Below are 13,496 nucleotides of genomic sequence, written 5' to 3'. Positions count from 1 at the left end.
ACAAGAAACATTACGAAATGATACCCGTGGATTATCTATACTGGAATTAGCTATGTGTAATTCATTCTGTTCCCACTCTGGTTGCATGTAAGCTTAATTCAGTATCAAAATCATACTTAATGCACACTAATATTTTGTGCTAGATATCATATAACATCTGAGAGAGAGAGAGGGATGGGGGGAGAGAAACAGTGTTAGAATAAAGTTTCAGTGTTCAAAGGCTAATGTTTTGATCACTGTTAGATATCATATAACAAGAATACAAAGGAAAAATGCAATGAATTATCAAATAAGAAATGATTGAATAATCAAAAGAAGGTAGCAATTTAGGATGATCACACTTTCTCAGAGTCTTGATAAGTTTTGACCTTCATTCCAGTTGGGGTCAGGTGGTTTCTGAATGTTAAAGTTTTCTTTGAGGAGGTTCATATACTTGGAGAATCATTGCTTTGCTCCAGTGCATTCTGTGACTTCTGAAGACTGCATACATGACAAGCCCAGTTGTTTCAGACTCGAGGAACCATACATAATTAATAGTATGTAATCAAAAAATAATAGTTGTGAATTATTACAGTATATTATCAATTATTTATTATAGAATATTTTATGGACTCCATGGTTAGCCTAGTGACTATGTGCTTTGCAACGATATGCCTGGGGAAGGAGTGTCCTAGGTTTGATTCCCGTCGACGACGTGAGGAGCTTAAGGATCTTCCTCAGCCATAGCCAAGTTAGCTGGTCTTGGTCATGGACAGCAGGGTTTCCCCCAGTTTATCTGGGGTTTTTCATCTCGCAAGCATGCAAACCGGCCCTGTGAACACACACACGTATACAGTCATGAATATCGCCCTTAGGGGATGCTGCAGAGAAGTGGCGAACCAGCTGCATTAATATGCCAGTAACCCCTCATTAGGAGGGGACTCAACCCATCCTAAACAGATGAGAAGGATAGGATAGGATTTTATGAGGCTCAACTCATTTGGAAGAGATGCATTTAAAGAGAAGATGCTGTGTGGTCTGTGAAGTAATATCATGGTCAACCAATTTTTTTTATGAATGCCTGTTGAACAAATCTTAGTGGATGCTTAATTCTGTTAATGTAGATTTCTTATATACTGAGAAAACAGTCATATTCACTCACTGTGCTTGTACAGAAAAGAAAAAAAGGATACATTCTTTCTCCATCACAAATTTAATTATTGGGACAAAGTATTTTCTTATTATTATTCCCCTGGAAATAGGGAGACCAAATCTGTGCACAGTAATAGTGATGGAAGAACAAGAGGTAATCCCTGGAAATTAAAGAAAAGTGTGGTTAACAAGGGTGTGAGAACAAGGTTTTTCACCTGGAGGGTGGTGAATGAGTGGAATTCATTGCCTGACTCAGTTGTGGATTCTTCATCTGTAAATGATAGATATTGTTTTGCTAGTTTGGGTCTCCCGCGATGAGTCTATTGACTCCATGGAGATACCCTTAACAATAATAATAGTAATCCGGGTGTGATCTTATCAAAGCCTTATAAAGAGGCAAAATGACTTCCATCACAATTATCCTCTGAGTTGTATTTGCAACTTTTGCTTTGTGACCTTTGAACTTTAAATTCTTATCTACCAATACTCCAAGCCCCCTGCCTCTTCGGTTTCTTGTAGCATAACCCCACTAATATAATATGGCACTGGAACTGTAATCATGCAAGTGCATAACTTTACACTTACTAATGTCAAAATTGACGGCCATTTTCGTTTCCTAAATTTCCAGTCTATTCAAATCATTTTGTAATTGCTGAAAGGCAGGGCAATCAGTAGCATCCCTGATTGCCCTGCCTATCTTTGCATCATCGACAAACAGCTACACATCTGATGTTAGACCATTATATTGATATCGTTAATGTACAGATTGAACAATAATGGCCCAAGGACTGAACCCTGAGGTACTCCTTAAATGGTCACCTTAAATCTGGCAGATTCACACCCACTGTATATCACTTGTTTGATGTCTATCTGTCAACCATCCCTGATCCAAGTCGAGAGTTTATATTCCAACCTCATATTCTCCAGTTTACAACAGCCTTTCATGTGGTATCCTATCAAATGCCTTAGAAAAATCCAACATTATCATAGTGTATCCATTCCCTTTATCCAACTCGGCCATAACATTGTTATAAAATATGAGCAAATTGCTAAAACACGACCTTCCTTTAGTAAACCCATGCTGTTCCTTGCAGAGTATAGCATGTTTGTCTACCTATTTGTATGAACTGTATGCAATTTCTTACAAACCTCTCTAAAATCTTCACTACCACACCAGAGATACTAATAGGTTGGTAGTTAGACACATCAGTTTTTGCACCACCCTTGTACATTGGAACCATCACACATTCCTTCCATTCCTGAGCTGAGACTCAAGTTATACAAACATGTGAAAAGCCTAGCCAATTCAGCTGAACGTTTCTTTAGAAAATGGAGTGATATTCCATCTGTCCCTATAGACAAATTCTTATTCAGGTTATATAACAGCTCTTCAGCCTCATTTTCATGAAGCTCTAACTCTTCATCCAATGTAGCAGTAGCACTCTGCACCATGTTACGTACACCTGGTTGATATATATTAGCAAAGTGAGCACTCTTTAACTGAACAATCTCATTAGCTTTCGATGCCCGAGTACCATATGCATTCAATAAAATTATTCTTTCACATTCATTCTTTCTTTTGCTTGTGGCATAGTGATAAAATTCTTTTGGTTTGCCTTTAGCTTGTATGGTCAATTTCTTTTCATACTTCGATTTAGCTTTCCACACAACACTCTTTACTTTTCTGGCATGAGCTTTATATATTTCATAACTCTCTCACTCTTATTCTCATGATATTCTTTCCACACTATCTTCTTCTGGTTGATTTCTTGCTTAATAATGTCGGACATCCATTTCACTCCCTACCTATTTATTCTTCGAACACTAGGGATATATTCAACTAACGCCTCATTTAAGCACTTTTTCAACAATTCCCATGCATTGCTGACATTTTTTCCATTCAGTAACTGATACCATAGAACCAAAGATAGTATTCTCCTAAGTTGATCATAATTTCCAGCTTTGTAGTTCAGCATGATCACTGTCATCAATTGGTGGTAAAATAGCCATTCTTGACAGAGATCCCTTCTGACGCTATGAACAATTCCAACACTCTTTCACATGCTGTTTGAGAAAGTTGTCTCGCAACAATTAAATAAATTCCTCTTCTTTCTTATCATGAGATTCCTCTTCTACCCAATCAATGCTTGGAAAATTAAAGTCATCCATAATGATCATTTGGTACCCATGAGGCTAAATTGCCAATGCATTTCTTTGTCCCCTTGCAACTGAGCTGCCAGGTCTATAGCACACCCACCATATATTTCATTCTGTTAACCTCCACTTCACACCAGATAGACTCAAACTCACCACCACATGGGACATTGTTACCATCATTGTTTTCTTGTGTTTCTACCCTAACTGGACTTAAGTCATCTAATATCATTAGTAGCACTCCTCCTCCTCCTCTCCTATCTCTTCTGTCGTTCCTAAAAACAGTATACCTATTACACTCGATCCCACTTACCATGATGATGATGATAATAATAATAAAAACACAGTTTTTATTTTTATGACATGTAAAGACAGTTCACATGTCAAACTGCTTTTTTCTGTTAAGCCTACATGTGACCCATTAATACTTCATTCTACAGGGAGATATTTCAAATATATTTTGAACAGAGACATAGAACACCAGAGATTAGAGGCTACAGAACTTTCAAGACTGACATCAGGCAAACTAGATAACCAAGCTGAAAGGTAAGGTATTCTGGAATTGTTCAGAAAATCTAACTATTGCTACTATGAAATAAAAAAAAATCTTGAATTTTATTACTTAAGTATAAAGAGCTAATAAGCTTCATTTCGGCAATGAAAACATTACTTAAATTAAGGGGATATTAAATCCCACATAGTTTTAAAACTGAATAAGAAACACAAAGATTGGAATCAGAGAGTTTCTTGCCGAATATAGTAAACTATAAAGTAGCGGCGACACGAGCGTTAGCCAATGCAAGTGATCCTAGTACATAGTACAATACCGGACGACTCGTTGCAAAAGTGTGGGAAGTTCAGATCGCTATTCTTAGGTATTTTCCATAATGTAAAAACACATTTCCTAGGAAATGTGTTTTTACATTATGGAAAATACCTAAGAATAGTGATCTGAACTTCCCCTACCTTTGCAACGAGTCGTCCGGTATTGTACTACGTACTAGGATCACTTGCATTGGCTAACGCTAGTGTCGCCGATACTTTATAGTTTACTATATTCGGCAAGAAACTCTCTGATTCCAATCTTTGTGTTTCTTATTGCGTTTTAAAACTATGTGGGATTTAATATCCCCTTAATTTAAGTCTTGAATTTTATGTTTAAATCCCAAGCATTTAAACATAAAATATCCATGTTTATATGAATATACACATACTGATCACTGAATTAGAAACTTTTATTTAACTACATATGTGATGTCTGAATTACAGCGCATATGTAGTCTTGCATTGATTCCACAAGGTGTTGGGTTGCATCAATGTCTACAACATGCCAGGCATTCACTAGACAGTGCTTTAACTGGCTTACATTTGACAGAACAGGATGTTGCTCCTGGATCTGTTTTTCTAACATATCCCATACATTCTCAATGATGTTTAGATCCAGGCTTTGTGGTGGCCAGGGAATATAATGGAATGTGCTGTCATGCTCACTGAACCACTACTGAACAATTCTTTGCGCAATAGACAGTAGCATTGTCGTCCATGAAACAACCATCACCTGGTGGATAAAAAGTCAACATTTCAAGATGGACTTGATCAGCAACAATGTTCAGATATTCCTTGGTGGAAGTCACTCTCATGTTCGCTGAAAAACTGCTGAACAATTCTTTGCATGATGGAAAGTAGCAGTGTCATCTATTAAATGACTGTCACATTGTAGATAAAAAGTAAACTCTGCAGGATGGATTTGATTGACAACAATGTTCAGATATTCCTTGGAGGACACCCAACAATATCAGAGGACTCATTTTGTAATTCTGTACCAACAGAACATGTCCCACACTATGACACCACCTGCAGAACCTTGAGTTGTGTTTACAAGGTGAGCTGGGTTCATGAGGTCTCCCACCAAACTCTCTACATACCATTGGTACAGAACAAAATGTACAGTGAGTTGTTGGATCACAACTTTTTTTCAATCTTCGTATCCAGTCACGGTGTTCCTGATATCACCGTAGACGAACTTTCTGGTTCTTCGCAAAAATCATTGGTTTTTTCTTAGGCATGTGACTGCCAATACTGATCCTCTTCAATTCCCTGCACGTAGTTCAGTGAGATATGGGTCAGAAACAGCCTTTATTAAACGTTTCGGTCAGTTGTTACATACATAGGAAGTTCTGTTTGTCTTTACAAGTCTTGTCAGATGATGCCGATTTTGTTCCTGACAGACTGTGTTAGAACCACAGTTAGGCCTCTTAGACAAGCAATGTGGGTTATTTTTCAACTGATTAAACACCTGAGATACCTAGCCTATTGAGGAACCAGTCAGCTCTGCTGTTTTCATAATCATGGCTCTATCCATTTGGGCTCTCACGATAAGCCCTTTATCGAACTTCGAAAGATCCTTTGTTTTTCCTATTGTGATCAACAACTAGCATTCTTAAATAGTTAAGTTTAACTATTTTTATCAAATAACTATTTTTGTCAAATCATGTTTGGTATACGGGATCAAATATTTATATGCTGCGTAAGTGACATTTACATACATCTGCATAAAGGTTTCCAATTTCAGTGGCCAGTATATGTGTACGTGATATATTTGTATTACTTTTTTCAATAAAATTTTTAAATTAGTTAAAAATTATGAAATTTAATATGGACTACTTTTTTTATTAAATTTATTAATTTGGTGACAAAATACATCAATAAGAACTTTCTAGTTCTTCAGCAGTCTCCATACAGACATGTGACTGTCAGTACCGATCCTTTTCAATTTCCTGTGTATAGTTTGGTGAGATAAGGGTCGATAACAGCCTTCATTAAATGTTTCAGTCAATTTCTGCACACAGGACTTTTGTTTGTCTGTATAAGCTTTCTCAGTCGACAGTGATCTTGTTCCTAACAGATTGTCTTAGACAAATAATTTGGGTTATTTTACCACTGATTGATCAAACAGGATATTCCACCTTTTGAGAAAACTGTCAGCTCTGCCGTTTTCAAAGTAATGGCTCTAGTGAGATGGGCACCCACAATAAGCTCTTTATTGAACTTCAAAATGTCATTTGTATTTCACATTGTTATCAACGCTGCTGACAATTAATGATGCAGCAGCATTCTTAAATAGTTGCCTTGAAAACGTGATGATGCACATGATGAAGTATTTTGCATACATGCTGCATAAGTGACATTATGTACGTTTGCAAAAAGGTTGCTAATAATTCAGTGGCCAGTATTATGTATGAGTATATTTTGTTGTTGTTGTTTCTTTCCAGCTTTAATCATGAACTATTGCTCATTTCTATATGTTGATAGGGTCTATATTCAACCATTTTTTTCTTTAATTTCCAGTAATCCTTTAATTATCCAACCACAGTGAGAAATCAATTTACTTGTCAGATAATTGATGGATCAGTTATGTAACGATGCAGTTGTATGGTACTGCATCAGATATCTATTGCCACACTAATCTATTTGAGCATTGGTTAGTTGAAAGTTTGTTTATATGAAGGTTGAATACTTGAAAGATCACTGTTTTTTTTTTTTGTTTTTTTTGCTATCTTGAATTGGAGGGAACTGTCTATTTCTTCCAGTAATATGCCACTGCGATTCCCACCAAATCTTTTTTTTTTTTTTTTTTAATAATATATCACTGTGGTGTGTTGGGAATCTTTATAAATATATCTTCTTGGAAAAGTAGATTTCTCTAAACTGAAAAGCCAGAAGACTAATCAGGAAGCAGCTACATTAAGCTACATTTATGAATAACTGAATTATTATTTATTTTTATTATATTATATTTTTTAATTTAATTTATTTATTTTTATTTTTATTTTATTTATTTATTATTTTTATGTTGAGTACTCATTTTGCACTTTGAATTTGCAGAAAAACACTTTAGGATCTCCTTTGGCCTGCTTAGCTAAATTTCTCTCATAATCTGATTTAGCTCTTCTTACCATGCTAGTCACCTTTCTTGCCTGCATGCATATTGCTCCAGGTCCTGCTAATCACCTTCTTTTTTATATCCCCTTCCACAATGATGTTTTCTTTTCTTGCAGCTCCTATCTTATGCTGCAACAATTTTATACCATTTCCCATGTCCTACTAATTCTTCCTATGTAACTTCTTATGCAATAGCACAGCTCCAAGCTGCCTCATACTTCATAATCACCAGCTTTGTAGTTCTACATATATCCTTTCTTAACTAAGAACTCGACATGCTTAGCAACCTCCCAAGACAAAATTGCATTATAACTTTCTCTGATCTGAGGCAGAGTGGCAACCTTGGCTGTGGATATATCTTCTGATAATACTAGATCCAGCACTCTTAAAGCATTGGTCCCCACTCCATCACATGCTGTTTCACATAATTATCCTTTAGTAACTTTATAAACTTGTTATGTGCCCTTTCCTCCCTCCAGTTTATATCCATATACAGCAATCCCTCGATTAACGTGCCGAATGCGTTCTTTAAAACAGGCGCATTAATCGAAAATGCACTAAACGAATATAATAACCTATGGGAAAATGTATAATTCGTTCCTCAGATTTCTTTTTTGACCCTTAAGTTTTTTTTATAAAAGAATTAGGGTATATCTCTGGCAAGCAAATGGGGATGTGAGTTCAATGTTGCAAAATGTAAGGTTTTAAAATTTGGAAAACAAAGATGGGATGCAGAATTTATGCTTGGTGAGAATATATTGTTGGAAGTAGAGGAAATAAGAGATCTGGGGGTGATAGTGGATAAGGATCTAAAATTTAGGGGACACATTGCCAAAATTGTGAAGACAACACAAAGATTTCTGGGAATGATGCAGAGGACACTGACATGTAGAAGTAGGAAGATTCTTGTTCCATTGTATAAGGCTTTGATTAGGCCACACATGGACTATTGTGCCCAGATTTAGTCACCTGGTTTTCAGAAGGATGAAGAGATGTTGGAAAGGGTCCAAAGGCGACTGACTAAGGTAGTTTCTGACCTCTGGAATGTTGAGTATGAGGAAAGATTGAAAAGATGTAATTTACAGAGTCTAGTGGAGAGAAGGAAGAGGGGAGATATGATAGAGACCTACAAGTTGGTAAGGGATTGTTATAGGATCAATGGTGGAGAAGTTCTACAGAGAATAGTGGGAGATCAGGGGAGAACCAGAGGTCATCCCTGGAAACTGTATAAAGAGGGTGTGAGTAGGGGAGTGAGAGGCAGATTTTTTTCGTGCAGAGTTGTGAGTGATTGGAATGCCTTACCTGAGAGTGTGGTGTCTGCAAGGAGTTTGAGTGTGTTTAAGACACGGTATGATGAGATGTGTGTGTGAGATAAAAGGACCTCCTAGATGAGTCTTTGACTCCATGAGGTCTTGTTTAATAATAATAATAATAATAATAATATCTTAGGACCTAGTTAAAGGAAAACCATGAAGTTGAAAGACAATAAAACATATTCAGAATATAAATTTATTATTCTGCTTCTTAACAAAGAATTGAGCTAATATAGTTTGGCAGGCATTCTGTTTCTGTTTTTCATACAACTGACAGTATGGCCCTCTTGCCTCTTCTGCAAATTTTACAGGTTCTCTCTTCACCAGGGTCAGTCTCTAAGCATTGTTGCTTAAAAACTTTGTACAAAAACTATTTTCAAATTGTTTCTATGAAACTCTTTGGGCTTGTCAGTGATTAAATTTTCTTCCTATTCTTCAGGATCTTCCCACTGTGCATCTAAATTTAGCAGGTCGGAATTAGCAACTTCTCAGAATGAGATTTAATTAACTTAGTTCATTTGAAAAGCCTCTAAAATTATTTGCACAATGTGGAAGAATATGCTTCCAGACGGCTTACATATTGCTAGCAGTAATTTCATTCGACTTTGTGACTTTATAACCAGGCTGAGATTTCTCTGATTTGGTTAGCAAAGTCTTGGAAAGGCATTCACTTCCAAAAAAAGGCCGGTTTCATGGACATTAAATATTTGTTGATCACAATAATCCTCTTCTTACACAATTTTCTTCAAAATCTCTGGATATCTCCTTATCTGCAATTATAGCTTTGCCTGTTGATTAGAACATTATGTAGGCTATTTCTCTTTTTGAAACGCTCAAATCACCCAGCACTAACATGGAATTCTTCTTCTTTTCCATCACTGATAGCCCTTTCTTTCCATGTTGCAAAGAGACTTAGTGCTTTTGATTTAATAAGGCCAGTGTGTAACGGGATCCATTTTTGGTTACAATCTTCGATCCATGTAAAAAGACGTCTCTCTAATTCAATCATTATAATACTTTGATTTCGAGTGCATGCATGATGAACTTGAAACAACCTTACTTTTCTCTTTGTATTCAGCAGTTGATTCATCCATTTTTGTGTTCTTGTCCTATCTTTGCTCTGGACTTGCCTTGTTCATTTTTCTTTATTATTTCAAGTTTTTCTTCCAATCAGATTACTTTTCAAATAATTTTCACACTTCTATTTTGTGCTCACTAATTCTTTAACTCATGATTAAAGGTTAGGAAAATAATTTAAAATAAAAAAGTAAACAATTGCACGAGAAATGATCAGCAAAATGCTATGTAAAGCAGACGACATAAATTTTGGCGGTAAATTTGGAACATAGTGTACATGGAAATAGTGTAGTATGCCATTAAAAAATAACTTTGTAAAATGTTTCAAATTGATAACTAAATTATTTCATCCTGGTGAGTGATTTTTTAAAATAGTTAGCCATAAAAAATGTAAGATCGAAAATTTTTAAAATATGTAACGTTTATTTTTAAGATGTATATAGGCACACTAATCAAATTTGGGTATCGACAAAAAATGACGCACTAATCGGGGGTGCATTAATTGAGGGATTGCTGTAGTTGAAGTTCTCCATAATAACCATTCTCCTTCACTCATTATGCTATTCTACCGATGCAGCATCCACATCTTTTTGTACACCAAAGCCTATAGCAGCAACTACAATATATTTTGCATGGTTTCTATTTGATACCAGTTAGCCAGGGCCAGTCCAAGAGTATCTGATGCCCCTAGGCAAAGAAAATTTAGGCACCCCTATACATTGTCTCTCTATATATTTTTTCTGTTTATTATCTATTTATAGAGACAATGTATAGGCACCCCTATACATTGTCTCTCTATATATTTTTTCTGTTTATTATCTATTTATTCTCAAAATCTGGCGCCCTGAAGTCTTAGCATCCCTAGGTTCGCTAAGAACTAGCTACTGGCCCTGCAGATAGCCTCAAATGAATCATCAACTTCATTCTTAAAATCCACTCTAACTTCTAGTTTTGCTGGTTGCAGTTCTTTGGCTATCATTAGTGATATGCTCTTCCTTTCCTATTCCCTCTATCTTCCCTGAAAATGCAATATCCTTTCCATTCTGTCCCTATAACTAAATCACTTTTTCTGATGCCAGTAATGTTTGGCCATGTTGAGCTGACCAATGCCAATAAAGACCTTCCCTTTACTTCTGATGGTTCTGTCATGTGAACCTCCTGTGATTATTGTTAAGGTTCTATAGAGAGGTGCTCATTTAACAATAATATTAAGATTACTCATATATGAGAGAGAAGAATTATTCATGATTATGTAAGAGGATTATGTCTGGAAATTTTATAAAGCAGTGGAATGTGAAGAGGATTTTTACTTCAGGAGAGTAAATGAGTAGTAAATGAAGAAGAAAAAAGAGTCTTTAGTGTAGTGACACTGAATGAATTTAATGTGCATTATGACAAATATGTTAACTGGAGCAGACCTCCTACAATTGTTTTTGGGATTCCAGGAAGTCTGATAACAATTGATAATTATTATTTTTATTTCATAAAACAAGTCTATTAACTTTCAGTTTGTAAAATATACTGATTTTTTGTTTCACAAAGCAAGTAAATAATTTTTATATAACTAATATTACTTATAAATATTATATATTCAGCAGTTGCTGCTGGTAATGCAGAAAAACTTAGTGATGATGAAGGTTCAGGAACATGGATGGGTGTAGGAATCTTTCTAGGCATTATTCTGCTTGTTGTTATCATTCTTCTCATAATCTACTATAAAAGACGAGTAAATCGACTGAAATCAGAACTTGTATATGCCACGTGAGTATGTTCATTTTGAAAAATTGCATTATGATTAAAATGATATCAGAATGTACACAGTGCAGTCTGTAAGTTTTAGGACAAAAAATAATAAAAAGTAAAAAGCGCATGAAAGAAAGATAAAACATATTTGTTATTCGAAATACAATCCATTGGCATTTATGCAAGCTATAGTATGATCATACAGTTATTAGAGAGCTGCAGAAAGTTTGATCAACTTTAATTCATTGGTTACAGCTTTTGTAACATCTGTTGGACTAGAACATATGTAATTTGGTGTCCTTTCAGCTTCATTTTTAACTTGGAGAACATAAAATAGTCTGGAGGGGATAAATCTGCTAAATGGGGGAATGGTAAAGGATGTGAGGATACTTTTGTGTGTCAAAAACGTTTTCCTCTTTTCTTGATTTTTTCCTCAAAAATTTCCTCTTCACTCAGAATGCAAAGATGGACTCTCTTATGGATGTTTGAAGTCTTTACTATCATCAGTGATGTAATTCAATGATTGTCCTTCATCAACTCAGTGACAATGTTTTTCTGAAATCAAGTCAATATGAGATCATTACTTCTCTCATTATCCTCTGCTGACTCCCTTACATAATGAAATCGTGAATGCCACCTGAAGATATTAGATTGGTTCAGGGTAGCATTTCCATAAACCTTTTGTACCTTTTCTAGGGTTTTAGTAGCAGAAAGTTCTGCTTTAAAACAAAATTTAATCGCAATTCTCTGTTCACTTTCATATTCATGATGTACAAAGAAAAATGCACTTTATACCACACATCATAACTCGCCCACTACTGAACATAAAGTATTCTCACTCTCTGAGGTATAGACATTAGTTGGTATTACTTAGTTTAGCATGTTTGCTAACAGATTGCTTCAGTACTATATGCACAACAAATCAAGTCAGTCTTAAAGCTTATGGGCCACACTGCATATGTATGCTGCACGATTGTGTTTATTTTATTTTTTAATTGCCTTATAATAATTAAAATCATAAGTACTGCATAGAATAAATCCTTATTCTTTAATTCTTATTCAATAATTCTTCAGTTGCTTATATAATATTGAGGACTTCATATATCACTTATATAAACTGATAACATTGGTCAGAAAATGCTGATGTTCCCATTATTTGAAGGTTTTTTTTTTCGTTTTTTGAAGTTTTGTATGTCAAAAACGTTTTCCTCTTTTCTTGATTTTTTCCTCAAAAATTTCCTCTTCGCTCAGAATGCAAAGATGGACTCTCTTATGGATGTTTGAAGTCTTTAATATCATCAGTGATGTAATTCAATGATTGTCCTTCATCAACTCAGTGACAGTGGCAATGTTTTTCTGTCTTTCTGTTTAAAAATGTTTTTGTATTAATTCTGTAAAATTAGAGAAATCCAAATAATTCATCCAAAAAAAGACTGAATCATTTCACATAAACTAAAAATGTGCTTGTTCAAATTTTCAGGTATACTAGATACATGGTTTCAGGATAATGTGGATTGTTATTAAGAGACGAGATAATACAAACTACTTCAAGAAATTGAAGTAATTTTCATCATCACATAATCATTGTGAGTTGAATAAATTTATAATCAATTCTCAGTTGAATATGTGTATTTAACCAAGAGTTGATTATATTTTTGTTTCGGTAAAATGCATTGTGATGAAAAGAAAGTCGAGATCTGATGAAGATTTATCAGAGAAGTGACACAGATGTGTGACACAGATGTAAGTCCCAAAATGAGTTGCTATGTCTATATGTGAATCTCAGGACTATCAGGAATAAGATGAAAGAATTAGTGGTGTGTATTTTTTTTTTATCTCAGTTTTACCCATGAAAGGTGCTATAATCCTATAGTGCATTAGTGTTAGTACTGTAGATGGACTAAGAGTAATTTGGAAATCCTGTTCAAGAACCTAAACATGGAACTCTTTTATGCCATTTCAGTTGTCCAGTAAGCAGAGGTATCATGCTGGGTGATGAATTCATCTATCACCTAAACTACTCAGCATAATGCATGTATACTGCCGTAGATTATGGAGAGAATCTTATACATGGAAACTTGTATATAGAAAAATGCCTTGTATCAAGATAGCTCTCAGCATTTCAATAGGGCTGGC

At 35.2% G+C, this 13,496-nt stretch overlaps 1 protein-coding gene across 13 annotated transcripts in view; it reads left to right on the top strand.

Annotated features, from left to right (window-relative positions):
- The window catches only part of LOC150093662 (uncharacterized), a 442,983-nt gene that overhangs the window by 368,128 nt on the left and 61,359 nt on the right, over positions 1-13,496 (top strand). For 9 of the 13 annotated variants that reach the window (XR_016550303.1, XR_016550302.1, XM_090412731.1 and 6 more), the window contains one exon: positions 11,213-11,378. The exons of 3 other annotated variants lie outside the window; for them this stretch is intronic. Coding sequence is in view for 8 of the 10 variants with exons in the window: in XM_090412731.1 (XP_090268857.1) it covers positions 11,213-11,378 (166 nt within the window). In the remaining 2 variants the exon portion in view is untranslated. The remainder of the gene's footprint in view (positions 1-11,212; positions 11,379-13,496) is intronic. One more of the 13 variants, XM_090412727.1, reaches the window with a different exon arrangement.

This window comes from Typopeltis vanoorti, chromosome 23 (genome assembly GCF_054136105.1).
Source record: "Typopeltis vanoorti isolate ZY-2024b chromosome 23, IOZ_Tvanoo_1.0, whole genome shotgun sequence".
NCBI classification, from domain to species: Eukaryota; Metazoa; Arthropoda; class Arachnida; order Uropygi; family Thelyphonidae; genus Typopeltis; species Typopeltis vanoorti.
The sequence above is the reverse complement of the archived record's forward strand: the minus strand, read 5'-3'. Positions and strand labels throughout refer to the sequence as shown.